Source organism: Cyrtonyx montezumae, unplaced genomic scaffold, assembly GCF_038088225.1.
Source record: "Cyrtonyx montezumae isolate F1298 unplaced genomic scaffold, pur_monq_1.0 scaffold_7, whole genome shotgun sequence".
Taxonomy (NCBI): domain Eukaryota; kingdom Metazoa; phylum Chordata; class Aves; order Galliformes; family Odontophoridae; genus Cyrtonyx; species Cyrtonyx montezumae.
The window spans coordinates 17893098-17920888 of record NW_027072078.1 but is presented as its reverse complement, the minus strand read 5'-3'; the positions used below and the strand labels follow the sequence as shown (position 1 = coordinate 17920888).

General features: G+C 42.6%; 2 protein-coding genes across 6 annotated transcripts in view; both read left to right on the top strand.

Moving 5' to 3' along the window:
* The window catches only part of CDK15 (cyclin dependent kinase 15), a 32392-nt gene extending 8353 nt beyond the window's left edge, over nt 1-24039 (top strand). The window contains exons 7-13 of the mRNA XM_065750305.1: nt 782-905; nt 1478-1598; nt 7397-7490; nt 9685-9748; nt 16688-16736; nt 18941-19080; nt 23930-24039. Coding sequence (XP_065606377.1) covers nt 782-905; nt 1478-1598; nt 7397-7490; nt 9685-9748; nt 16688-16736; nt 18941-19080; nt 23930-24039 — 702 coding nt within the window. The remainder of the gene's footprint in view (nt 1-781; nt 906-1477; nt 1599-7396; nt 7491-9684; nt 9749-16687; nt 16737-18940; nt 19081-23929) is intronic.
* STRADB (STE20 related adaptor beta) overlaps nt 1-27389 on the top strand; it is a 126284-nt gene extending 98895 nt beyond the window's left edge. For all 5 annotated transcript variants that reach the window (XM_065751093.1, XM_065751092.1, XM_065751094.1 and 2 more), the window contains one exon: nt 27377-27389. The gene's annotated coding sequence lies outside the window, so the exon portion shown is untranslated. The remainder of the gene's footprint in view (nt 1-27376) is intronic.
* The last annotated feature ends 402 nt before the right edge of the window (nt 27390-27791 follow it).

The following is a 27791-nucleotide window of genomic DNA, read 5'->3' as shown; positions in this document are numbered from 1 at the left end:
TCTGGTGAAAAATATCTTTTCCCTGATAAACTCTATTTATATACTTCTGCTGTGCTTTGTTTCCTAACCACTACCCAATTTCATACCTCGTTTCTGCCCAACTTATTTTACTTAAGGCTTAGTGATACCATCATAGTGGTAGGAGCTAGATATTTCTTTCTAGCTTGCTTTCTTGCTTGCCTTTTTCCTTTCTTGATTGCCTAATTAGATTCTGTCTGATATATCTGTTCAAATCAGGTTCTCGTGTTTTCTCCCAGCTTGAAGATAACAGCTCACGTTGTCAAATGAGTCAGTTTACTGGTCATTCTCGGGCTGGGGAGAGGCGGGGTAGGTGTGAGAAGTAGCCCCACTGCTCCCTCTGCTGGTGTAACTTGCTCAAGTGGGCAAAACTGTCAGCTTCTTAAACCTTCATCCTGCTTAGCTTTATGTCTTTGTTACCAACGAGAATATCTGCTGTTCCAAAAGCTGAGGCTTTGTTTTGTCATGTAGCTTCCGCATTCAACACTTCACTTCTAGAGAAAAGCTGAATTTCCAAAACATGCACTTAGGGACTGCATTACAATTGCCCTCACGGAGAAATATTCCACCCGAAAGCATGAGGGCAATCATACCCTACTCTATAGTCTTTTCTATGTCTCAGCCAACTCTTCATTTTTGAGATTTTTACTGGTTTTCTCAGTTGCTTTGTCTCTGCTTTGTTCCAGGACTTATAAAGTTCAGAGCTCATGTGTAAATGCAAAGTCACACCAAATCACTGCATTTTTTTGTTGGCTTTTTAAAGCTCTTCATGTTCCAGCTTTTGCGAGGCCTGGCATACATCCACCAACAACATGTTCTTCACCGTGATCTGAAACCCCAGAACTTGCTCATCAGCTGTCTTGGTGAGCTCAAATTAGCTGACTTTGGTGAGTCACAATTTGTATACTGCTACTATATCCACTCAGACTGTAACTTTAGCATGCATATAGATCTGTACCCACAGACAGCTAAGGCACAGAAGCATGGCCTCTTATGGAACTTCACAAAAGTATTTCTGTGGTCAGTCCAGCCTTTCTTGTCTTTGTACTGCTAGCTGCAGGGAGTAACCTCATCTAAGTCAGAGCAATTTCTGCCATACAAAATTGGTTCAAGAGAGCTGAGAATCAACCCCTCTCTCTTCAGAAAATCATGAGACATGTGAAGTCCAGAGCAATGTACTGACCAGAAGGGCCTTCTTGTCATCAGTATGTGATGGCTGCTTCAGTCACACATGGTGAAGCCCAGCACAACATAGCATATTGCTTCATCTGATCTGCCCTAGAGGTATATTCCAGACCCTTTTTTTTTTTTCTGTCAATTGATTGTAATCTGCACTTGGACTGCTTGTGTTTATTGAACCAAGAGAAAATAATGTTCTGTTTCCAATTATTATAATTCATGTATTGTACCCATCGAAAGATTGTACTGTCACAGCACTCAGTATTTTTTATTCTGGCAGGTCTTGCTCGTGCCAAGTCCATCCCCAGTCAGACATACTCCTCTGAAGTGGTGACACTCTGGTACCGTCCTCCTGATGTTTTGCTTGGAGCTACAGATTATTCTTCTGATCTAGATGTCTGGTACTTATCTATGTCAAATCATCTGGGGTCTTTTGGGGAAAAAAATCTTTATCTGAATTAATTAAAGTCAACCAATTTACAATAGTTGTAAGCAGAAGAATTAACACCTGTGAGTAGGGTGAGTGAGTAGGGGGGGGTTTTGTACTGCAGGGTTCATAGACATTTTGGGAAATGGTGTTAGCACATGTTAGCTACGGAGTTACATAAATCTGATCTGACAATATTCATAAAGTATGTAAATCTCATTTGGTGACATTAAGGAAGCACTTTCAGGTTTTGTGTTTCCTTAAAGCACTTATGGTTTTGTATATATGTGTTTGGCTGAGTCAGTGTTAACTTTCTACAACTACGGCTTTGCGAACAAACAATGAATGCAATCACAAATACACAAATGATGATACTCTACACTTCATACAGGAGAAGAAATGTCTTCAGTTAAGGCTTCTTATCTCATAAGCACTATCACAAAATCTTAAAATGGCTGGGAATCACAGGAAGGAAGCTGCACAATAGCAGAACTGAAGGAAGAGAGGCTCCTGAGAGCAGGTAAAATGCAGGAGAGGATGAGTGTTTTACAGGGGTATCACTAGACCTTTTGGGCTGGCATGGATGTAAAGCTGGGTCTGAGTGTACATCCACTTTCTGGCTCTCTTCTGCATCAACATGAATCTTCTCCCAGCAACACAGTCCTGACTTTCTCATGGACAATGTGAATCTCATGAAGGAGCAGCAGCGCATCTTTATTCAGGGCAATTTTACATGTGGGTATTACAGCAGTTCTGCCCTTTCTTCAGACCAGTTGATCCTCTGCCTGTGAGTATCGCACTGAGACTGTTCCTCTCTGCTGTGCAGAGTTGAAGGCTGTGAAAGGGTGGGAGCACAGCAGGCTGAAGTATACATAAGAAGAGAGTTTGGTAAGTTTGCAAAGCTCCCAGCCAGTATCCCCTGCCAGAGATCTGAGGCTGTTTGGAGGCTCTGATGAACTAAGTCTGGAGGGCAGTTCAGGGAAACAGGAGATTTGTTTGTTAACTTCCCTAGGGCTGATGCTAATTTAATTGCTTAAAAATTTCTCTGAGGAGGAAAACCTTGTTAAATTCTAATGGCTTCCAGCTGCTAAGCCAGTCCAAATAGTCCTGACTTCTCCCTCCCACTTCTTGCCACCTCTGCTCTCCAGACAGCCTCTCAGGAACATCTGCTGTGTTGGATAAAGATGCCTACCTAACAGGTTGGAGGGTTTGCATTAGGTAGATGCTGGCAGTAATCTGTATTTTTTTTCTGAATGTTGGGTCCTGTTCAAAGCCCTGGTTGCACACATAAAGACTGGCATTTCTGCCAGTGCAAACCCAGCATCCCACTACATAACTCTGCTCTAGTGCAGTGAATGGCAACAGAGGGCTAGAATACAAAGATCCTGTCCAGCACTCTGTCCAGCTCTAACAGCACAGTACTCAGCCCCACTGAACTATGTTCACACTATAGGCACCTTTGTTATAACACCTCCTTATAATAACAACATTCCAAGTGTTGGCCTTAAAGAAAGATGTCACGCTGAGAGAATAGAGAGTTCTTCAGTGAGCTCTATTCAGTAACTTCCTCTAACGAGGGTCATTTATTATCTTGATGTACACTGCATTTAAGTTCAATTTTTGTCTATTAGGAAATAATGTGAATTCACACAGATGTTACTTGTCTACTGGGAAGAAAGAAAAAAAAACTATTTCTTTTGGATACTGCAATTTACATGAAGACAGGTCAAAATGCCCTTGCTAATGGCATGAGACAGTGGGTGTTAAAACCTTGGTTTAAAGAAACCAATTACAACAAAATAAAACATTATGGCAATTCATGCATAGTGTGCTTGAGCAGCAATACTGTCAGTGGGAGGCACACAGGAAGTGAATGAGGCCTTGAATAGATGAAGAAAGAGATATAGAAGGAACCTCACTAGCTCTTGGACTAACTAGAAAAGCTGCTTTAATCTCTCAGTATCTTTTTATTCTCTTTCTCCCTCACTATCTCTTCAAGGCTATAGAAAATTCGATTAAGGGAGAGTGACAATGTTTCAGCAAGATTACACTGAGTATCAGGGAGATTTTTTTTTAAACACCAAGGGCTTTGTGTATGTGCAGTGCTAGTTTTCAACATTCAGTTTTCAACATCATAAGTACCTACAGTCATGGCTTCTTTTCAGACAAGCCCTCCATGTAATTTCTTCTATGATGGTTGCAGGAATCTCCCCAGATAGACTCACATAGAATAAGAATTCCTATGCAGTCATTTGATGCAGATCTGCCAGGCCCACTACAGCCTTCTCCCAAGTCTGGATCATGTTGGCCGATTTTGTCAAACTGGGAGACTCGGACCAGGAGCTCCAATGTGCAGCACTGCCTGGTGAGGCATGAGGTAAAAGATGCACTTGTGGATAAATGCCAAATTGTAATCTCCCAGTGGCAGAGAAACTGTGGAGTGGGAACTGTGGAATGCCACAGAGATACCTTAGATCTTAATCCTGATGGAGTTGTTTCTCCGTTGTGTGATGCAGTACTGGAAACCGAGGAGTAACTGAAGTGTCCAAATCTGCCTCGGGGACTGAGGGCTGATGTGATGGAGCTGTCTGAACCAACCCTGTTTGTGTTCACTCAGATAACCAGTTATACCTCTCCTGTTACTTTAACTGTCAGTGTATTGCTTCATATGCATGCCTAGTGCATGCTGAAACATCATGCCTAAGCCCCTTCCTGAAAGACATCGTAAGGGGCTGCAGATGGTGCTGCTGCCTGTTGTTTTCTCCTGCAGGATGGTACAACTTCTGCTTAACTTAGGAGGCAAGAGAGGAAACAAACTGCTCTGGGAGGTACCAAAAGGTCCTTAGTGTTATTTGCAGTGATGTAACTCTTCTGCTCTCAGTAGTGTACTTCTGTCTGACATGACTGCAAGGGAGACCAGCACTAACACCACATTCCTCTCTTCCCCTCACTAGGAGCCTATTAATGAAAATACACCATTCTCAAAGGGGTACAGCAAGTGTAAGGAGATAGTTGTGACTAGTGAACAGGCAATGAAGGGCTCCTCTGCATTTCCTCCTCCTGGTAGAATTTGCTATTAGACCCCATATTACTCCTCCACAGTTTATGATGTGACCCTTGCTCTGCCTCAGTGCTTTCCTAGACTGTAGAACTGACATGCTTTGAGAAGCTTGTGGGCTTTCAGAGGTGAGGGTACCTCAGGAATGAACACCAGAGGGCTAAGGGGAAGACAGGAGAAAGACAGAACAGTTCTGACCTAGGCCTAAGTCTTGAGAAGTATTTTAAAGTAAAGGTTGGTTTTTTTTGAATCATCCTCATTAAGAGAAGGATCTTCATAATGCTACAAGGGCAGTGCCTGTAACTCCCATATATTGGAAGATCAAGGCATCTGGGGAGGGTAATCAGATGACTAGCACCAAAGAGGTTTTTTTTTGTTTTTTTTTTTTCCAAAGCCCTACTTTAACACACAGGGGAAAAAAAAACTATCTGGGAAAAGAGGTGGGTGCCCATATGCCTCTGCATAACTAGTTCCAGCAACTTGGGACTTTTTGTAAGGAAAACCATATTTCAGCCTGTAAGTACACAGAGGTAGCAACAGTTACAGTTGCCACTGGTGAATCAGTGCAGTATCAAGCAAGCATAAAGGAAGCTCTTCAGCTGAGTCACAATACAGGAAACAAATACCTCTTTCTTTCCAGCTGCCATGGTTGCTCTGATAGCTTTTTTACCAGACACTGGGGTTGAAAGTCATCCAGATATTATTGGAATAAACCAGGAATACAAATGAGAGCTCTGTTAGAAAGAGTACAAATCAAAAGTACCTAAATTGCACTGACTATATGTGGTTAGACTTGTGTAATGGCATCAGTGGATTGCAACAGTCCCTGTGGTTGCAAAATAGGGTGAGCCATCTGGGTACATTTATCAGCCATGAAAACAGAGGGTTGTTATGGCACTGGTCTCAGCAGAGTGGGCTCCAAAATAATATCTAGTGATGTGGTAGTACTATGAAACACAAAACTCTGCATTGCAAAAGCTGTGGGTTAAGTTTCATGATAAACCTGGATTGTGTGAAAGCACATTTGACAAATAAGAAGCTAAGCTCACAAAACTCAAGTACATCAGAGTTGTTTGTGAAAACAGTTACATACAGATCTGCAAACAGGCTTGACATTTCCTAAGAATGATCAAAATGAATACCAGAGACGAGCTCCATGTCAGGCTTTCAACTGACCACAGACAGGTAAAAAAAATATCTCCAGCACTGCAAAAATGAGATGTGAGAGGTAACAGAACAGTACAAATGACCAGAGGAGATTACTAGTTGTAGCTCAGCAAGTGAGAATAATAATGTCAGAATCAGTTAAACAAAGTTGGGGTTTCATCATTTAAACTTGAAAGACTCAAGTCTGGTATAACAGGAAGATGAAACTTGAAAAGTTGGGCCAGGGCTTAGTGAAAAGGGAGAAAACCTAGAAAATGTTTGGAGGGTAAAGTTAACAAGTAAATGAGCAGAGTTTTACACCACATAATAAAAGATGGAAATGCCTGCAAATAGATAAATCTATCCTGACTACAACTATCTAATCATTATTCCCAGCAGGACTAATCCACTTGAGTGAAATTAAGCATTTTTTGCAAGCTTTGGTGGGCTGTTGTGTTTGTTTGTTTGTTTGTTTTTAAGCTGGCTGGTTTGGTTTAGCAAAAGCGTAGGGCAGAGGATGACATAAAAATAGGATTACTTTAACTTGCCTTTGCCACTGAATTTTTTATGCCATGAAATCTTGCTTTCAGTTTTCCAGAGAACGGGTTAATTGCTTCTGAAGGAAAATCACTGTACTCGTCAGTGCTTCTGGGTTTTATCTGCATCTAATGTGCCCTTCTAGCCCATAAACTGTCTAGTAGTTCCCCATTTATTTTTCCTACTCTTATCTCAGAGATTTTGTACCTTTTTCTCATGGAAAACAACCTACTGCTGCACAGGCATCTGTCCTGACTATCTTCTTTAAGGTGGCTTTTTAAAAGGGTAGGTTGAAAGAGACCTGAAATAAGCCATTTGCTGCTGGAAAAAAAAATGATGGTGCTTAGTGAGTTTCTTTTCCAAGGATATCACCTGTCTTGTTTTGCTGGTGAAGGGTGTTGTTGGTTTTTTTTAGTGCTGATGAGAAAAGCAGATGGGACCATAACTCACAGGCAGCTTCGACTGCTCTGTGTTATTTTAAAACATTTATCCTGGAAGGATATGAATGTGATGAATCTCTAGTCTCCTTCAGTCTTATTTTACATGCTGGGTTTTTAGGTCAAGCGTTTCGTTGTGAAGGACTTGGATAAAGTTGCTGGTTACTACAAACAATTGGGAGCAAAGGCCAGAGGCAAGTGCTTAGGACAGTGTTGGGAGCCCAGGGCTATATAGCTTGGTCACTCTCATAGGAAGCTGAGTTTTTTTTATAATGAAATATCTTGCCTAACACCATACCATGAAGGTAGATCAGCCTTCACTGAATCTTTACTTATGTACATGTATGCAGTCACCTCATGTCCTGCCTTGCTTCCTACACACAGACACTAAATGAAGAGCAAGTAGACGATAATATCTACACATCAGACTCGTACTTCTTACATGAGCAGCAAAACATATAGTATTTACAACTTATGTCAGGATTTCAGAATTTGCAGGTCAAGATTTATACATTTCCATTCCAACAAGTCAAATTTCTCCCTTCAGATTATGCATATGATGCATGTGAATGAGTTAATACCTTGGTCTTGCAGGAGTGCAGGCTGTGTCTTCGTCGAAATGATCCAGGGCCAGCCAGTGTTTGCAGGAACTTCTAGTGCTCCTGAACAGCTGGAGAAGATCTGGACGGTGAGCAACATATATCCTGAAATGGGAGAGGAAGGAATCTGTTGCTTCAGCTCCTTACTTAATTGTGAAGTCTGGAGCATAGGTCCTGTGAATAGCTGAAATAATTTGATCTGGTCTGCCAAGTTCATAGCAGACTTTGTAAGCCGTTTTATATTTGGCAACTTTCTTATAGACACAGGAGTAAATCAAATGACTTTCCTTTGATGTTTGTCATCTCATCAAAGATTTAAAGCCAATTAAAGTGACACCAAATTGAAGTAGGCATAAAAGCTGTGCAGGTACTGCAAATTCTATTCCTTCTTGTTAATTGCTTTATACAGCACACTATAATCTCACAAAGAAGCTCTAATACTGCTAGTAAACTACCTCAGAAAAAGACAAGGCCCAGGGTGTTTTTGCAGGTCCTTTGTTATATTGACTTGGAACATTTTCTATCAACCAGCTATGATGATACAGCCCTAGAGAGTGCTTTGGCATAATGCAAAAGTGTGAAAGATACTTTACAAAGATAGCAGTGAATAAGAACAGAGATATTTAAAAAGTCTTTTAAGATGACTTTTCTGCCAAGGAAATAAAATTCACACTGCTATGCCCTCAGTGCTTCTTGGCAAAATTGAGACAGGTCCTGGCATGGGTGGATTCTTTATGTTCCTGACTACTCAATGCTGACCCCACTACTGACTCTCCAGAAGGGTCAACCCAGAGGTTCCCATTGGGTTTTGCCATAGGTATCTGCCCTTTCACATCTCCCAGGAATTTACTCTTTCACACAGGCTGTTTTCCAAAGATGGGGTTTCAAAGGACAAAGTGCTGAAGATTTGGGAAGTGGTGAGAGAAGACTTTATAGCTGAGTTTGTTGAAGACAAGCTTTTACTTCTTAATAACTTCACCCAGAATCTGGTTTTCCTCTCCACTTCTAGCTAGAATTTGTTGAAATGATGTACAAGCAAGTCTAGTTACTAGACTTGAGTTCAGTTCACTCTAACAAATGCTGAATTTCTCTTTCATAGAAAGTGAATAGAGAGATCCATCCTTGACCAATTTACACAGTTCAAAATCAGGGCAGGACTCAGTTTCACAGTGTGAATGAAGGCTGTCCTTCCACATTTGGCTCAAATCTCTGGACATGTTTCCTGTGGGTTTACAGTTGGAGGTTTATAGCCCTATCGCCATTTCTCTGGTATTATAACTGATGCTGTGATTAACAGGATTTGTGCTATAGAAGGCAAAAACTTATTTAAAAATCATGAGGAAGCTTTAAGAACCATGAAATAATTAGTGCCTTTCACAGTAGGTTTTATGTTATTATACAGCCTGGAATGAGACTCTGTGTTAGGCCAAGATTTCAAAGCTCCTTAGAGGCTTTCGATGCCTAGCTTGAGATATTTTGCATAGTCAGAGGTTCAGAAAGGGGATTCCTACTGTTTTCTAATAGTCAGCTCCTTTCATGTACTAATAATAGAGGCATCAGGCACTGGTTTAGAGACTGTTTGCATTTGTGTGCATGGCGCTATGTCATCCAGAATGCTTATCTCTAAGCAGGATTGTTGTTTCAAACACCATATAGACGTACAGCTGGAAAATCTCCAGGCTGTGAAATATGTTCATCCTGTCAAGCCATCAGAGAGTCTGACTGTGAATTCACTGACACTTCTAGAGGCAAATATCGCCTTAAGTGGTCTCCATCCTGCTCTCTGTCCCTGGCTGTCTTTCCTGCCTGTATTACCCCTCACTTAGAGGAGTTTCTATCACAGCTTGCAGCCCAAGTTGCCACTGAAAGTATCAGCAGGTGCTAATGCCAGTGGGCAGAATTAGTCTCCAGCGCAGCGCTGGCACAGGGACATCTCCAGCAGCGTAAGCAGTTGGACAGTGTGACCTCTGGGCTGGTTAAGACATGCTTGGGTGGCACCTGGCAGTGAAGCTGCATGCACCTTCAGTGACGTTCCCAGGAGTGACAGCATTAAACCTCGGCAGGAACCCTTCCATTGTAACATCAAGTGCTAAAATGTGAATGTTGTTTATGTGCAGAAGTAGATCCAATACCACCTATGGCAGTGCAAAGCTGTGCTGGGTCACAGAAAAGGACACAGCCCTCTCCACTGAGACCAAGTTGTCCAGCTGTGCACCAATGAAGGGTATGACGTACTGAGGCTATTGCTCTTCTCACACTCTTTTTTTTTTTTGATTTGCACAGGCACTAGGGGTCCCAACTGAAGATACCTGGCCAGGACTTTCCAAGCTCCCCAGGTACAAGCCAGGTAGGATTTACTTCACAAGAATATGGAGCTTTTTGTCTGAGCCTCTGACCACTTAATAATTTTTGGATCATTCGTTTGGATTAGGAAAAACCCAGAGTTACTAAATTCCTTGAACTATTTAACCACAGTGTTGTTGTAGGACAGTGGCCTAAGATATGAGCAAAAGTACATGCGTGGCAAAGCTGCCTCACCAAGATACATGCTAGGCTGATGTAAGACTTCATTGTCCTAAGTGTTAACAATCTAGTTAGTCTCCACTCAGTGCAAAGAACCAATGTCTCCTGTTTTACACTGGAAAAGCTGACAGGTACCAGGGACATAGTTTATCTGAACTTTCCTTATTTTTATGGAAATTAGTTTGGGAGGCCTTAAGCCTCAGTTTTAAAGGTCACCATCCCTGATTTTGATGTGGGCAAGGTGAGAAATCTGTGTGATTTATAAAGCTGGCTTCTTTTATTTCCACATGGGCTGATAGAGAAGTCTGTGTCCTGGACTTCAAAGGGCCAGTTGTCTCTTATTTTGATGTGGGCAGGTTTGAGAAGTATGCTTTGAAAAGCTAGCTCAGTCACTCTCCCTCTCCCTCTCTCTCTCTCCCCCTTTCTGTCTTTCTCTCTCTTTTTGTTTAATGTTTTCTCTTGGGAAAATATATTCAAGTGTCAGTGAGGGGGAAATGATGAGCACTGATTCTCAGCCTCTCAGCAGGATCATTCTCTAAGAGAAATATAAAAGTGAAATATTAAAAACCCTAGAATGTGAAATCCACCCATCTGCAGTCTAGCCATTCTCTTTCTCTTATAACCTAAGAGAGTGGTGGGGGGAGTCTCTGGAGGGAAAAAAAATGCAGGGGAAAGAGGAGGGAGAAGATGTGCTTTGAGCAAGAGGTTTACAGGTTTAGTAGAGCATAGTAACATCTTTTCAAAGAAGTGGGTGTTGCTCTGTGACCCAGTCCAAGATGCCCCTCCTTTGATTCTGGTGCATGAACACTAAACAGCCCCCATTTTCACATGGTAGCCACGACTGGCTGAACAATAACCTGGTCTCACAGTCGAAAGGGCTGGAATCTTTCACACAATTAGCTGAGACACATTAATCAAACCAGCGTGAAATGGGAATGTGTCGCTGTCCACAGCAAGTTTAATTTGGACAGGGAGTGAGCACAGAGCAGACAGCTGGAGGAAGCACTTTCTTCTCTGGCTTGCTGAAGGCTTAGTTGGGTATTCTACAAGTTATGAAGGGAGGAGAGACATGCTCATGTGTGCGACAAACCAATTATAATTTTTTTGACAGCAGTCATCTCTGCATACATAGCTAAAACTCTCCAGATACTGTATTGAGGGATACTTGAAAAATGGGAGCACTAATGGTAAACTAATCAAGAAATTAGTAGAGACAGTGCAGAATATCTGGGTACCCAGAATTGTCCTGAGCAGTAATGCCTCTTAGCACTGTTTTGCATGAGCAGCAGCACTGTCCTCTTCCAGTGGCAGGGCTGGGAGGGGAAGACAGGCATGGAAATAGCTCCAGTCAGTATAAGCAGTTTTCAAACCTGAATTGCTTTCAGACTGAATAGAATGCTTTGTTAATGGACTACAGTGGGGCAGAAGTGACCTGTGCTATGATGCTATGATGCTGGTGGCATTTTTGGCTGGAGAAGACAGAAATGCTGGAGTCAGTGCAGGAGAGGACACCCTCCTGTGGAAGCATTTCAAAATGCTAGCAAGAACATGAAAGTGGGGTGCTGAGCCAGTGTTTGGGGCAATACTTCTGCCAATAGGAGAGCCAGCATCTTTTTCCTTCCTCAAAGTCTGCTGAAGGGGTTCCAAGTTGCTCCAGCCACACAGTGGAGCCAAGCACATGGCTCAAACCTGGGATATAGAAACCTGCCTGCTTAGAATAAGACTGTGCATATGTGGTTAGACTGTGTTCTAGTCATGAACTAAAACAAGTCAAGTTTTTGATGAGGCTGACAGTAAAAAGGCAAATCAGACTCTTTGTTTAAAGCTATTTGCTTTAAATATGCCCTGAGTACTTTCCCCCTCTTTTCATGAGGCACAAGAGATGCTGTCCCCCCAGGACACTCAACAAGTGGAAGTTCTGGAGCTGCTTGAGGAAACCTCCTTTCCTCTGCAGGCTCTTCTCAACCCTGTTGTATGAATCCCAGTGCCTGGGACAGTTCAGATAAGCAAACAAACTTTGGAAGCTTCCCCAGATCTGATGACTTGAATGCTTTTAGCTAGTCCTATTGATGTTTGCAGTGAGCACAGGCAGCAAACAAACAAACAGGTTCCTGCCTGAGGCAAAGCACGAACACGCACAAAACAAAGCTCTGAGGTGTGATCCTATTCTCATTGAAGTTGATGGCAAAACTCCCACTGGATTCAGCAATGTGGGCTCAGCCCCAGACTGAAGTTGTTACGGGAAGGGTTCCTGGGCCAGGTGGATTAGTAGGAATCTTTGAAATGAAAGCTGGAAACCTTCAGATGTTATCTTGTCACTACTGTGGGCTTTAGCACATCCTTCTGCAAACCCTGAAGAAGAGATGGTGAGTGTGAGAGTCAGGCACATGCAGGACAGCTGCAGGAAGAGTGGCTCCACTAGCCCCCCTGTGGGAAATTGGCAGGGGAAGAACTGTGAAAGGCAATACTTGTCTACCTGTGCCCCTGTGCCCTCTTGCACAGAGAAGTCCAGAAATGGGCCCCACGCCCACTGCCTGAAGTTTGATGAAATCTCAGCCCATGCCAGGTGAGCAGGGAGATAGGTGAGCAACTCTGGCCAGCCCTGTAGCTTGTGATCTCCTGCTCTCTCTCCGCCAGAGAGCTGAGGCAGTGAGTTACGCACAGCCATGGACCCTCAAAGCGTGATGTTCTCCAGGCCCTGGCTTCTGGACTGGCTCCTGCAGAATGCACTAGGCTGGGAGAGCTCCGGCCCCATGCACTCACTGGCCCTCTCCCCAGTTCCTTGTGCTTAGGAGCCCTGCCCATAGCGACAAGGATTTGCCCTGTGTATGTTCACTTGTTCTGTTCCCCTCATTTTGCTTTCCCTGAAAGAGGCAGTTGTAGCTCTGTTAACACTATTTTTGAAAGCTCTCATGCTGTGTGAGCTCAAATCCTTGCATTAATCTACTGCTGTGTTCATTTCACTGCGCTGAAAAGCAGGGAGTTTAAATCCCCTCTAAACACCATTGGTGACACCAGAAGGCCAGTGTTTTGATCCAGCCCCATTAATGGTTACAAGTTTGAATCTAGACAGCAGGGGTCAAGGGCAGGAAAGGATTAGGAATCACAGCCCATGACATTAAGCTAGTGCTTTTGCCAAACTGGGAATACTGGAGCACCGAACACATTGTTTTTCACCTCATTTTTCTGACATTTGGATTGCAAAGAGGGGGAGCAGTGCTTATTTGTTTATAACTCAGTGAGCTTGCTGTGAGTGAGCTTTAACTTGCTGAGAGCGAGCTTTGCTCCTCGATTTATCACACAGTCTGACTTTAAAGTTTCTGATGCCAGGTAGTATTCCTTCCCTTTGGAGGCTCAAGGTGCTCACTTGGCCTTTTCAGGTGAATCAATAGTTTTTTATATTAATCCACGTTTTTCAGTTGTCTGCAAGCTTTGCTATGCCGAATGAGATTTAAAAGTCAACTCTTCCTCCTGAGAATATTTTTACTATCCGTTGCTTTTCCAAAATGCCACCGGCAGATGGAGGCAACAAGCAGCAGGCAGTGGAACACAAACATCAAATGGCATTTTTGAAAATGCAGATGAAGTATGAACTCTGAATGCTGCTTTTTTTTTGTTTTTGTTTTTTTTGTGTGTGTGTTGTTGTTTTTTTTTTACCTCACTTATTTTTATGCTGATGCTTCATTTAATAAATTGGATGGTTGGAAACTGAATTCTAAAATGATGAAATTTTTATTGTCATAATAAACTGCATACGGCTTTGATCCCAAAGAAAGCTGTGCTGTAGCTAAGGAACAGTATATGCTGTCCAGGCTGAAGGGAAACTACCTGTCTGCCCGGCACTGGGCACAGGCTGCACTTTACAGCCTGCCACTCGAACAGAGCTGATCCTGTCCTGCAGCCATAGAGATTTCACTAATGAGAGAAATTTTCCCTGTGAGCCTGCAACCTCAAAACCTTCATCCAACTGAACTAGGCATCCTATTTCTCTCTCTTCATCGATTAGGAAAGTTTAACTTTTGTCCTCTGGCTTACTTGCCTCATTATCAGTTCATTAGCCACTTCCACCTGGGTTTTCTTGTAGGGAGGTATTTCCTCATTAGCACACACCGCACTGCATACTGATGGAAAACAACAAACCCAAGCACTACCTTTCAGATCTACTCACACTGCTGAAAAAGCCAATCAGCCCTACAGGATCTCATCATTTTGTGTCATTACTGTAAGATGATTAAATCAGTAGTTCATCCACTTTTTGAGTGGTATCTCTCACCTATAAGGAATAGCTGTTTACACTGTTATACAGTTTTAGGTTGGTCCTAATCTTTACAGTAGGAAAAATATTTACTGCTCTGTTCTTGCTCTGTTCTTATTCTTCTCAACACAATGAGGCCTCAGAATTTTCTATGGGTTTATCTGTGTGAGGTCAGTCAGGAGATTAATCTGAACTGATTTAAAGTGGATTAGTTAACTGCATTAAATCTTGAGACACAGTGTTTTCTTACCCATATCTTCCAGTTATAATCAAAGCTGCATCTACTGAGAGTGGCAAGTTTGGCTGTCCTCACTCAAGCAGAATTCTGCACTGAGAGATTTGTTTGGTCTGGGACAGTAGTAGGTGGCTCATTGACTCTTATACTACCCCTTCTAGACAATTATTATCTCTGAGTTATATAAATGTTAAATTATAGTCAGAATCTTGCTCAAGACAAAGCAATTTGAGTATTCCTCTCAGTTCCCAGGAAGAGATCTGGTATTACCATCTGTAATGTAAGGATAATCCAGTTTCCTCTTTGTTTCACAAAAACAAAATGATGTTCCAGTTAGATCTCATTGAGACCTCTTGCCCTATCATTACCAACTGAACTCGCATTTTTCAACTTTTGAATTAAACTCCTTAAAGAATATTAACGTTAAAAGATTTCAGTAAAGTACAACTTTTAAGTGATTTTGGCATCTGTATTAAATATTAAAGGGATCTGATATACTGCCATGAAACATTTCCATCTCAGTAAATCAAAACTTTCTGGCAGAGTTGCAGCATCTGAAAGTTTTTGGCCAGCTTAGTGAAGAGGCAAAACCTGCCTCACACACACACACACACAAAAATCTTTTACCCTTCCAAACTATTTTAACTCAACATCTCTACTTGGTATGTAGAATTTGTTTCTACACTTTTATTGCAGCTGAGGGGGAAAAGAGAAGGAAGGAGGATTTAGAGAATATGTTAATAGTAATCCAAGAGGAGCATTCTGCCAGAGTTAATCTCAGTGATTGACCAGGGAAGAGGCTACTGAAGATGTATAAATTCTATCTAACAGTGATAATTCTAGAGCTCTAGCACCTAAGCAGTCAGGAACCTTATCCCAGATTATATTGCCATTTACCGCTTTACAAATTACCTTTCTATTTGGGTGTAAGAGAATGCTTCAGCTGTGACCTGTTACTTACACTGTGATAGACAGGTTTAACAACCTGCTTGCTGGCTTAATGGTGAAAGATTGTTGCTGGAAAGGTTAAGTGCTGAAAGTTCAGTCATTTGCACTTTTTCAAATTGCCTGTGCATCAAGTCAGACACAGTGGCCCAGCCCCAGGGCCTGGTGCTCTGGAAATGGCTACACAGACTGAAAGCAGAGGTGTCTTCTGCTTCATCTGCAGCTGGACACTTCTGTCCCTAAATAGCACGGCTAAGCTGAGCAGCTCGATGTGCTCCCTGGCACAGAGGGGCAGATGCTCTAGAATTTTGCAGGATGAGGCCCAGCCAAACTAGAGGCCACTGTACACCAGTACACTGGCAAGAGAGCAGTGGAGCTTGCCTCTGGGTGGTCTTGCTGCTGTGGGGTATGCTTATCCAGACCCCAGCTGGAAGAGGGGGCTATGCCATTCTTCCTGCTCCCCTTGTCATGGCTAGGGCAGCTTTCATCTCTGCTGTCAGCAATGGTGCTCAGGAAAATGTGGCTGGGTTTAAGTTACAGCCTTTCTGATGCAAGAAAATGTCTTTGTTAATCAGCTGCAAGGGGAATCTTCCATGTATATGCCATTTATTCATATCTAAACTTGAGAAAATGTATGTGTTGTAAGAAAACATTTGAGGAATGTGTTTCTCCACATATTCCATACTGTTTAGAAATATGTCCTTGAAGAATGGCAATAACAACACAGCTTCCCAAAACTGCAAACTTTGCAATGTTCCAGTCTGGTAGAGATGCTTGAATCAGTAAGTACAAAGCATGCATGAAAATGGTTAACGTGATGAATGATGAACTTAGTGAGGAACTGACAGCAAGAGCAGTGGGCAAAAACAGAGCAGAATCCAAGTGCCTTTGCTTTGTCCCCAGTCCTTCTGCCAGCTCCATGCAGAAAAGCCCCATGTGCCCGCATGGGAATACATGAACCTCAGTAGGCCTTATAAGTAATAGCTGAGGATGCAGGCCTGAAAACCTCTTTCTGCTTCCTCAGAGTGAAGGCTTTGGGGACTGATGCTGTATTTATTGAAGTCAAAGCCAAGACTCTCACTGTAAGAGATGGAGGCCCAAGGCCTGTATTCACAATACATGAAAGGAAAGGGTTACAGAATTGGAACAGTCTTATTAACATCAATGCTGGTACTCAAATCCTATAGGAATAATGTATATTTATAAATATTAAGGTGACAGATTCTATAGGGCCCTTTGAAATTCTGAGCACATGTTTTTGTAAGGGCTCAAAGAATGAGTTTTGGCTTGATTTTTGTTTCATCCTGATTGCATATTACACTTTCTAGAACTCGTTGCTTCCAGGAGACCTCAGAGACTTCGAGTGATCTGTGACAGGTAAGCTACCTGTAACAGCAATGTCAAAATGGCCTCTGGGTTTATTTGTTTCTTTATGCAGTCATTTAACTTGAAATGAGCTCTTTTGCAAGCTGAGGAAGAGCAGGGTGGCTCTGTAGTAAAAAGTAAATCTAACATCAGCTATGCAACTGATTTTGAGAGATCACAGTAAAGGTAGGCATGAAGTGGGGATATTATCCTCTGAGAAGGAGGGATTGTTCTAAGATAAGCAGTGATTCAAGGACATTATGTGCAGCTTTTTGCAGGACACAGTTTGATTCAGAAGATCCTGCTTTCCCAGGCCCTCTTCCCCAGACCAAAGATAGGCTTTGCACTTTTTTTTTTTTCATTTCTAGAAACGTGTTGTAGGAACATCGCTCAGCAGTGGTAAGGAAGACATACCAGGTCAACATTTACACAAGACAGTGAAACAATCCCCTGGTGAATTGGGAGAGGAAAATTCACATTCTTCAGCAGCCAAAATCTACAAGACTAGAGCCTTGGTTACATATCTCAGCTTGAACAGGCACCCACACCACCAAACACTCCTGAGTCTGTAAAGGAAAGGAGCATTTTTCAAGCACCTACAATGTGTTTGCACACACAGGCATACATCCGTGCATACATATATTAGTGAAAGAAATTTATCAGCAGGCAAAGTGCCCTAACAACACAGAGCATCATTAACATAGCACTCCCCATAATGATTTTGATGGGTCTCTCGCACACAACAGGCTTCACAGATGCATAGAAAAGAGACAGGCTCTCTCCTCAGAACTCAGGTCAAGAATCAACTGTTCTTTGTGGATGTAGCCACATTTTTCATCATTGCTGTTCATTATCTGTTCAGCTCATTGCTTTGGATTCACCACTGCTCAAAGGAAATATGCTGTCCTTTAGAGCTGGGTTTCCCAGTCTGCTCTGAATTGCTGAACAAACTTGCTGAAGTTTTCAGCAAAGCACAGGTTGCTGAGTTGCCAGCCACTGTCACACACATCATCAGAAAGACACAAAGCTCAGTACATCCCAACCCCTGATAACACACATCCTAGAACAGAAGAGACCCTCTCTCGATCTGAACAAAGAAATAACTATATTCCTTGAAACTCTGCTGTATTGCACTTCTGCTTTTTGGCTGTGGTCCCTTGACAGGCTCCCTTACTGTTGCATGCTGACAGATTGCAGCAGCAGGGTTGCGGGGCAGTGGGACTTGGGTAAGACCCCACCATATCCTGTGCAGGATCAATCTAGTGAGCACCTCTAGCTGGATACTTCAGCTCCCTGTCTGTCCCTGCACCCCCAAGAGCACGGGCTCAAACTGTTTTGCTGGAGGTGAGAATTCAGCCCTTAAACACCGCAGTGAGGCCAGATACTTTTTACAAGTGGTTCTTAGACATTTTATACCCTCAGAACAAAATTGCTGGCATGTCAGCTGCCTTGTGTGGGGAGGGGAAGCAGAGAGGCGGGGGATCCTGGCTGTGGTCACACGGGGATGGGGTGCTGAGTGGGTTCCATGGGCCTCCTGATGCTGAAACATAATCAGAACAAACAAACAAAGTAAAAGCTGTAAAACTAAATTACTGTTTTTATTTGTTTGCTTGTTGGTTTGTTTTCTCTCCTCTGCTTCCTTGTCCCCAGCTGCGTGCTCTTCTAGGAAGCAGCCGCTTGGCATTAGCATCTGCTGGGTTTGGAGCATGTGTGTTGCATCTATTTTAATCTCTCATCCTGGAAAGCAGAAGCATCTCCCTGAATTCCCAATGCATTTTACAATCAGATACATGACTGGTGCTAGGGTAGGAGATGGGGAACAGGTATTTCCTTTAGTTCTTCAGTTTTGACCTGTTTGTGTGCACTTGCACTTCTCCCTGTAAATAGTTAACACTGACCTCTAACATTCCAATTATGCCATGTAAAATGCAATTCACCCAGCAGCATTTTCCTTTTTACTCATAAACTGCTTTAAAAAAAAGTAACAATTGATTTTCGAAACTCCTCTGAAAAAATAAGCCTGAGCCTAGGTCCTGGAAATATTCCCCAACATAACCAAGCTCACATGGCAAAGCAAATGTCCTGGGAAGCCACGTATCTGTGGTGTGCTTACCCAGCTCCCGTGGGCCTCAAGCTCTGAGAAGGGCTGGGTGTAGTTTTGTTCCAGCCTCCTGGCCTGCGCTCATCTCCTGCGCTATTCTTCCCCATTTTGCTAGGCTGAGCAGGGCACCAGCAGCAGAGGACTTGGCCTCCAGAATGCTCACAGCCTTCCCTCCAGGGCGAATCTCTGCACAAGATGCCCTTCTTCATGGCTTCTTCAGCCCTTTGCCTCCTCAGCTCTATCAAGTGCCTGCTGGTAAGCCAACCTTTGATTTCAGCTCACCAACAAAGACCTACTTCACATCCCATTCACAAGTTTCTTCAGTACTTTGGACCTGGACATCTCATTTCTCCCTGCCCTCACTCCCCTCTCCTGTATGCTGCAAAGTTTACATCCCAGTGCAAACTCCACAGCTTGTTTTTCCATTTTCCTCCGCTCGACCACAGAATTAATAACAGAAGTGGACCTGGATAGGATGTGCCCACGCTGCACTTTCAAAGCTGATGTCTATGTGCTTTGAAGGGCTGTTTCTCCCCCATTCTATAACCCCGGGGGCCCTGAGCTTTTCCTCAGGCTGGCTCACACTGTGTATTGAGTGTAACTGACATGCTGGTCCCTCCTGATGTCCTGAATTCCCAGCTGCTCAGCATGATGTGCTAGCCCCAGTTCCCTTGGACTGCTCCTCCTGCTCCCTTTGATGTTTGGAAGCAACAGCTGTTCCTCGTACCCTATCACACCAGTTCTCCCTCAGTTTTACCTGCCTTATTTTCTTGTCCCCTTGCTGCCTTTTCATAAGCACACAGTTGCATATACATGTCACACACATCTGCCTTTCCTGCCCTGAGCTGATGATAAATATATATAGGGTCTCACAAATGATAAGTTCTGTTTTTCCGTGGGAAGAGCTTCCTTCTTTTGGGAGACAAGCCAGAGAGCCCTAGCATTCTCTCTTGTCTCCCAGGCACCAGCAATGCTGGTTTGTTTTGTGGTGTTTTTCTTTCAAAGATAGGGGCAATTAAGAAGAAACCTTCTTAGACTGTGTTGTCAAGCTATTTGAAAACTTAATTTCTGGCTTCTGTGACATATCCCAAGTGAAGGAGCAGCCAGCTAGCATCTCTCCCAAACTGCCGCCCTTCTGAAGGTGTTGTGTGTGCATGAACAGGAGTGAGAGACATCTGCATTCCTTTTCTGTTCACCCAGCCACAGAGCACAAATCTACTTTGACACTTTTAGAAAAATGAAAAGATGGAATCTCACAGGAGCCTGCCTGTGCCGGGGGTGGGGGGGGAGGAGGGGAGCACGCACAGCAGGAGGGAAGTTGACTTTTCTTTATACATATAGGGTTTTTTCCATGCAGAGTTTAAATTATGCCTGATAAAAGGAGTTTCGTGGATGTTTCAGTTCTTTCAAACCCTCCTGGCTTCCTCCCAATTAAATGAGGTTTGTCAAAGCCACAGGGCTCTGCTGCTGCCGGAGAGGCGGACAAGCACTTCCCGCAGTGACATCTCCAATCCCCAAGGGAGAAGATGAAAGTGTCAGTGCCACGAGAGAGAGAGAGTGTGGAAAAAAACAGGTACAGAGACAGACAGTGTGAGAGTAAGGGAGAGAGTGAGGAGAAATAGAAGGAATGAGAAAACAGATTGGCATAATGTGTCAGTCTCTCAGACACATTTCCAGAGATTCATTTCACCTGGATTTCTACACAATCTCATATTTATTATCCTCCATATTGCAAGAAATACCTTTTGGGCAGGCAACTGCATGGCAATAATAACTTAGCAACCAACATGCTGGGGGCAGAATCAAAGTGCACAGGGCAGAAACCAGTGCAGTATGGTCATGCAAGACCATATTCATGAGTGACTCATTAAGCCTGTAAAAATTAGGCAGTTCTGACTAATTTCCCATGTAGCCATCCCTACTGCCGTAATTGTGTAAGATATTTGTTCTCTTGTGTCATTTTAGTATCACACTATTTCAGAGTTTAACTGTATCATTTTAAAATTCTGGTTGCTATGATAACACAGTGCAGGTTTTAAATATATTCTGCTCCTACTTTGTTCTGAAGGATGCTGGCTATTAGTTCCCATCCTCTGAAGGATAAAGTTAAAGCAGAAGAGCAAAGAATGAGCTGGAGATGAAAGGCGAAAGGAGGAGGAGGTTGATGCAAGGTGTGTGAGAGTAAGCAGGAAACAACATTTGGAAAAAGTAATATGTTCTCGTAAGAAATTATTTTTTATTGTTATGAAATAATTGTAGACATAACTGTCCTTTTTATAAGTTGCTATGACAAACTAGAAGCCAGAGGATATTTTTCAAAGGTCAATTCCTGGGAAAAAATAATTGGAGAAATCAGAGTTTCGAAGAACCCCTCCGAATAGCATCTTTCTCATTACTGAGGAGAATGCGAATGGCCAGAGCCTGGCTGCTGCCCTGGAAATGGGGAGGGGAGAGGGGGGCTCATTGCTTCCTGGTCAGCTTGCAGAGTGGGGAAGTTGCTGATGCTTATGCTCATCTGGATTCAGTGTACCAGGAAAAAAGGAGTAACTCACTCTGCAAGAGAGGAAGACTTTGTCCCCTAAGAACATGTACTGTCCTTTTTCTGGCCTAAGCCAATCCTGAGACAATTATCTGTGCAGTGTAGCCCTGTACTACAGCATCTCTGATAAAACTTCAGCCTAACCTTTGCCACCTGCTAAAACAGAATGTTTTCTGTCCAATTAATCACTCCTGGAAGAAAGATGACATCCTTGAATCAAGAAAGCAAGAGCTGTGCTCTTAACCCTATTTCAGTCCTGAAGTGCAAAAGACTTCCTGAGAAAGTATTTCACTCTGCTGTAAGGTCAGACACAGTAACAATTGCAGTTTAATATTCTTAGTTATAAACCTGGTTTATTTCCATCTGTTTGGGCCACAAAGGCTTTAAAGCAGGCTGGTAGGCAGGGAGGTGAACAGTGGAATTTGGAGTTAGCACCAGTGGGTTGCCAGCAAAACGTACTATGAGAAGAGCTCCAGCCATGAAGCTGCAGATCAAACTAGGATTGTTCCTTTTGGGTACAGGTGGGCTCCCTGAAGCAATTCAAGAACAGTGTGCAAGCTGATGATAACACTTTCCTGAAAATGTCTGTCCTAAAACTTCCCCATATTTAGGCCTTCAGAGACAAGGAGGGGGAGGGAGTTTTGGTTTTGACAGAATACTGTCATTTTAATGCTTGCTGCATCGAAACTTGTGCAAAGCAAGTTTAGGCAATGGGGATGTTAAGGCTGCAAGCACTGCCTACCAAAAATCCCATTTCCATTGGGATTAGCTAACTCTGGTAGTTGTTAACACAAGGCATGTGTAAAGAAGAGCTGGCTTTCACAGACAACTTGTTTGGGTTGGCTGATTTCCCTGTGTTCTACATAGCTGAAAGGTTTTTACACTCACTTATATTTTTTGGCTTGTGTGCTTTGCCACCTCTGTATACAGAAAATGGACATCCTTCACTGAAAATCAGATACAAACACCTAGAAAGTGATGTTTCCACCAGGTGTATGAATCCGGTTTATAATGTGTCTATAAGGGAATAAACCAAAGCTGGTGTTGAGTAGCAACTCAGCTGTCACTTCTGAACCAGAAGCAGTCTTTTCTGCGAGCTGATAAAGCCAATCTTCACTTAACTCAAGCAAAACATCTCTCAGCTATTGTGGCCACAGTAATGGCTTGTGAAAATACTGACAGGACTCAGCTTTTATGCTATGTCCCATCCTCAGAAAGAGACACTGCAACCTCACAGATGTTTCCAGAAAGCAGCATGCCAAGGGCATGTGCCCCTGCAGATACTGTCCCGCTTAAACTCTTCCCTAGGCATTGGCCCGGAGCAGCCATAATGCCTGCATGTTCAGGAGCACAGGGAGATGGAGAGGTCAAAATGGGGGTTTCCTTTGCTCACTCCCCAGCTCATGCTCCTGCAAAAGGATAACTGGCACCAAGTTTGGCCCACATGACTAGGGGAAACAAAGTCCTACAGACATGGATCAAATGCTCTGACTCCCATTGATCTCTAGCCAGAGAATCCCTATAAAGGTCCTATTGTTCAGAGAGATGAACTGCTCTGGGAGGGAGCACTGCTAATGCCCTTCACAGAGGCAGACACTATTGTATCAGAGGTTGGCAGGCATTTTTCTGTGTTTTGTCTAATTGCAAAGTTATATCTAAGGTTTCTTTAACTTCCACTTTCCTTTTAATGCTCTTAAATGCAAATCTGAGAAGATTTAGTTGTTTGTTGTGAAAGACATACAGTTTGGAAGTACCATGTACTTATTTCCCATCCTCAGGTGCTCCTCTGCCTTCAGCCAGGCAACAGCAGAAAAGAGCAAATGGGGATGCAACGATCAGATTTCTAAGGCACAAAAGTTAAAGCTAAGTTTGAGATTGTGACAGCAAGCAGCCATGAGCCTAGGAACTCAATTAGACTGAAAGACAACTATCTCATTATCTTTCCTAAAATGATATAAATACATAAGAATATAAAAATTTAAAATAAACTCTCTCTCTATTGACTGTCTAGATGACTGAATTTCACTGCTCAATTTCTTTAAACACCCACTTTAGTATTTATTTATTCTAAGCGTGAAGCAGCTACGATAATTAGACTGTCAGATTTGGTAAGTTAATGAGGAGTCACTGGAGTGGAAGGTTTTGCATTTGTGAGATTGCTGAAGGAGAGAAGCTCCGTGCCTTTGCTCTATCTCTTTTTTCTTTTTCTTTTTTTTTCCCTCCTCTGTTGGGTGGGGAGGAGAGAGCTTGGCAGTGCGTAGATCCATTCGAATCCTTTTGATTAGTGGATTGCATTCCCACCACTGTTCTACCAAATAACATTTTGCTGGTTGCTCCAAGAAAAAGAAAAACAAGAAAAGAAACCATAGATGAGATTTCTAGAGAAGGGAGCCTAGTTTAAAGAAATCCTTTTCCAAAAAAATCAGGAGGAAAGAAGATGTGAGAAATAGGATCCCGAATTAGTTTATGCTGTGGGTAATGTTGCAGGAGAGTATTAGGAAAGTAACTCAGCATAGGAAAAGGACCATTCTGCAGCTTTCTCCTTACGTTGTTTTTCTACCACAGGACAATCAGTTCTCACAGTTCCAGCAGTGAGACTGCAGCCTGAAATCTGTGACCTGTTTGCTTCTTATCATAAAGGACATCTCTCAGAAGGTTCAAGCAAGTTTTGGTAGAAAGCAGAAATGACTGGCTACTTCTTGGGTAAGCACGTGGTTGCCACTGCTAAAGCTGCTGCCATCGTCCTTTAGCATATGAATTCCTTTATTCATTGAAGGTGGGAAAACAGAACCAGTACCCACAGCTGGACCACCACAACCCAGGCTGAGGGCAAAGTGGGAAATCTCACATTCAGAGAGAAGAGGTCAGCAAGCCAGTGGCCTCCACTGCACAATGCACAGTGGTATTGTGGGAGGTCTGGGTTTGTTTTTTCATATTCCCGTATCTCAGACCAGTGCCCTTTCCTCTCATGCCTCCCCAGTCAAAATATGGTTTCATTTCCACATTGCTTAAACTGACCAAATTGCTTTGTTTGCCTTTGTCTATGTTTATGGAGTTCACGTTTTATAGCTTGTTACAATTCAAAACACAATGAAATTTGCTCATTTAAATATCAGAAATGACAAAGAGCTGTACCCAGGGAGGAGAAGAGCAATGTTGCAATGGAGGTTATGGCAATGTATATTCTTCCATCGGAGTGATGAAGCCGTAGCTCCACCTTTCTTGGGTTCATCCTGTGTCATAGCATCCTGACACAGTAGGCCACTGGTCAGCAAACTGGAGTTTGTTGTTGGAGTCTTTTTTCCCTCAGAATTCCATACAGCGTTGTGTCTTGAAGCAGACATTTGGGTATTTCTGATGTGATTTTGGTACTCTGCCACATGTCATGCTTAGATTTCATCTATATCACTGTATCAGTTGATAACAGTTGATCAGATGATCAACTGATGATGGTCAAATGATACAGTTGATACAGTTGGATGATTTTTTGTCACAAAATTGATATGCCTAATATCGTGATACAGTATGCTTCCCACATATGTACCAGAACCTGAGCAGAGCTAAAAAAAATCCCTCAAGTTTATAACATTCATGGTTTTAACTGATCTGTACTTTAATATGAGTGACTTTAAAACATGTGTCCAACCTGCTAGTTTTATGTTTTTGTTGCCCACTTCTTTTTATGTTTTAATAAAAAATATTGAAAAATAAAAGAAGCTCTGTTATTTATGTACATTAGCCATATTATATATTTCATATGCACCCAACATAATTCACTCAATGCAGCTCAGGCAAGCCAAAACCTTGGACACCCATGCTTTAAAATGTTGTTCCAGTGCCATTCATCTCCTTTCGTTGCAGAAAACCTCTATTAACAAAAGATCACTTAAAATCACTGTTATTTAAAGAAATTATAGGAAAATACCCCTTTCATGTATCCTGTCTTTGTTTATTTTGTGCATTTGCTGCAGCAAGTGTCCAGTCAGTGTCACCAGCTGAGTTCTGTGCTTGGAAGACAGACATGGAATCTGGTCTTGAGGCCAGATTATCTTGACTTACTGCCTGCAACCTAGCTGTGATAGCAGGACAAACCTCAGCTATATTCCTTGCTCTCAAATGCATGTAGATGGTGTTTACTGCTGTGAGATCAGGCCTCAGCATCTAGTGCCTGGTCTCACAACCTTGCTCAATCCCATCTGTCCTCATCACGTGGACAACAGCAGACAGGACAGACTCGAGTCCTTTTGAGAAGGAACTGACATTTCCAGCCATGTTGGCCTGACTGTATTTTGGAGGCAGCCTGAATTCATTCCCTGCTCACTTGCTAGGCTGAGGGCAGGCAGGACAGCTGTTCCTTCTGTGTGATCAGAGAAGAAATAATCCGGACATTAAAATGGATGTCAGTTCCAGTAAGGCTTCTCGGACAACTCACTTGAGGAAGGCACAAATGCTTCAGTGTTTATTGACTTAGCTTTGGCCAGTTTGACCTGATTTTGATGCTATTTCACAAACACAAAATTTAAAATAGTGGAACTATGAAAAAAGTAGGAGATTCTCTTAAGTGACTGTTTTGTTTTGTTTTTAATATTAACCTGGCTTCAAAGTGACTGTGTCCCTTTTTTTAAGCTGCTAACAGAACATACTAAACAAGCTTAAATGTCAGCTCAAGTTTTCTTCTGCAGTTAACTACAGGAAAACATTCTATAAGTGATGTTTTTCAGATTATTGAACTTTTTTTTTTTTTTTTAAGAAAAAGGCATGTGGATTTAGACTTGCATGCAAGGTTAAAAATGGAGCAGTAATTTTTTTGTCATTTTAATAGGCTACCAATGGAAAGCAGGGCTTCTGTATGCTTTTTCAAATCTAATCAGAAGTAGATATGTATCTAAGGCTCAACAGCCTCATGCCAGTGCATGAGAGAATGGAATTTCCTGGGAACATGATGAAGCTGGCCAGCCTTCTTTCATTGGCCAACCTGAGTTAAGTTATAAAAATAGACAAAATCAAATAACTAAACACACCAGGCTCAATCATGAATCCACAGGCCCTGTGCCACACAGCAAGAGACAAAACATCATCACAATCTCCTCCTTGTTCTCCTTCTGGTTTCAGGAAGGGACCAGATAGTTCTAGGCGTCTATCCCAGGGTGATATAGACTCCACGCCAATACATCATCTACCTGCTACTCTATTCCACCTTTTTCCCTCTATCTGCAGAGAAGAAACGTGTGGATTGTTGGATCTGCTTGCTTTCTCATGCAAAGAGAAAGGAAAGTAACTGAAATCACCGGCCTCACAGAATATTTGGAATTAGGATTTTTGTCCTTTTGATTCAGGATTTAGGCCATGTATTTTTATGCCAACAGAATTCCTTTGCAAGAGGAATAGATTCTATACTACATTACAACAAAGACCTTTGAAATAACTTTTCATATTGATGAAATGAAGCAAAATCTTTGTAGGTGTAAAATGAAGGCAAAGTCTGGTCCAGAGTGGCTTATTTTTTAAAATCACCTTTCAGCAGAAGAGAACAAAAGCATGCAGATGCCCTGCCTGTTGTTTTTCAGAAAGCAATGTCAGAAAGATTGACTTGGCAATGAAGATGTAACAGCAAAGTCTGGACACTGGACTTGCAGAATAAACGCAGCCATGTGTCACTTAATAGAGAGATCCCTGGACCAGAAGATCGATGTACAAACAGGACAGATGGGGACTGACAATTGAAAGAATGTAGAGGCTGATTCAAGGCTTACACAGACCTGTCATTCTTTGGGTTTGCCTACAATCTTCTTCAACAAAAGAGCTCCTGAGGGAAGGAAGGGATTAGGCAAAAGTTGAGTGAGTCTCCAGGGAAGATGGCTTCTTGGATGAAGTTGTCAACAAAAGGAATTGTTTAAGACTATTTGTTATAATTTCCTAGAGGGAGCTTCTGCCATTGCTAACAGGATTACCAGCATACTGGTTCCACACCAGCAAAGCATTAGACATATGCATTGCAGTCTGGTTGCTTAGAGCTGAATTCAGGGATCTTCTTATACTGGGTCCCAAATGTATGCAGGTGCTGGTGAGAATAGGAGAGATGGCAAACAAGATGTAGCCAAACACAGGCCATTTTTGGTCCAGCTGTTGCAGAGTCCTGGCTCATTAATGAGTTACCAGGGTGTTTTAATCTCCTTGATCTCAAGGGCTGCTGACAGGCTACGAGAAGAAAAACTTATCTGAGATGAGTGCTAATCAGGATAGATGGGGAAATTAGCAGGAGCTCTTTCCCAACTATAGGTACTGCAAAATTCCTCATATGATTTGTATTGGAAGAATCTGAAATACAACTCACTGTGGTCATATATTAGGGTGCTTGGTCTCAGTTAACTGGGTTACTTTCTCTTACTTCTGGGTCCTTAGAAGTCAGAAGTCTTGGTGTAATCTC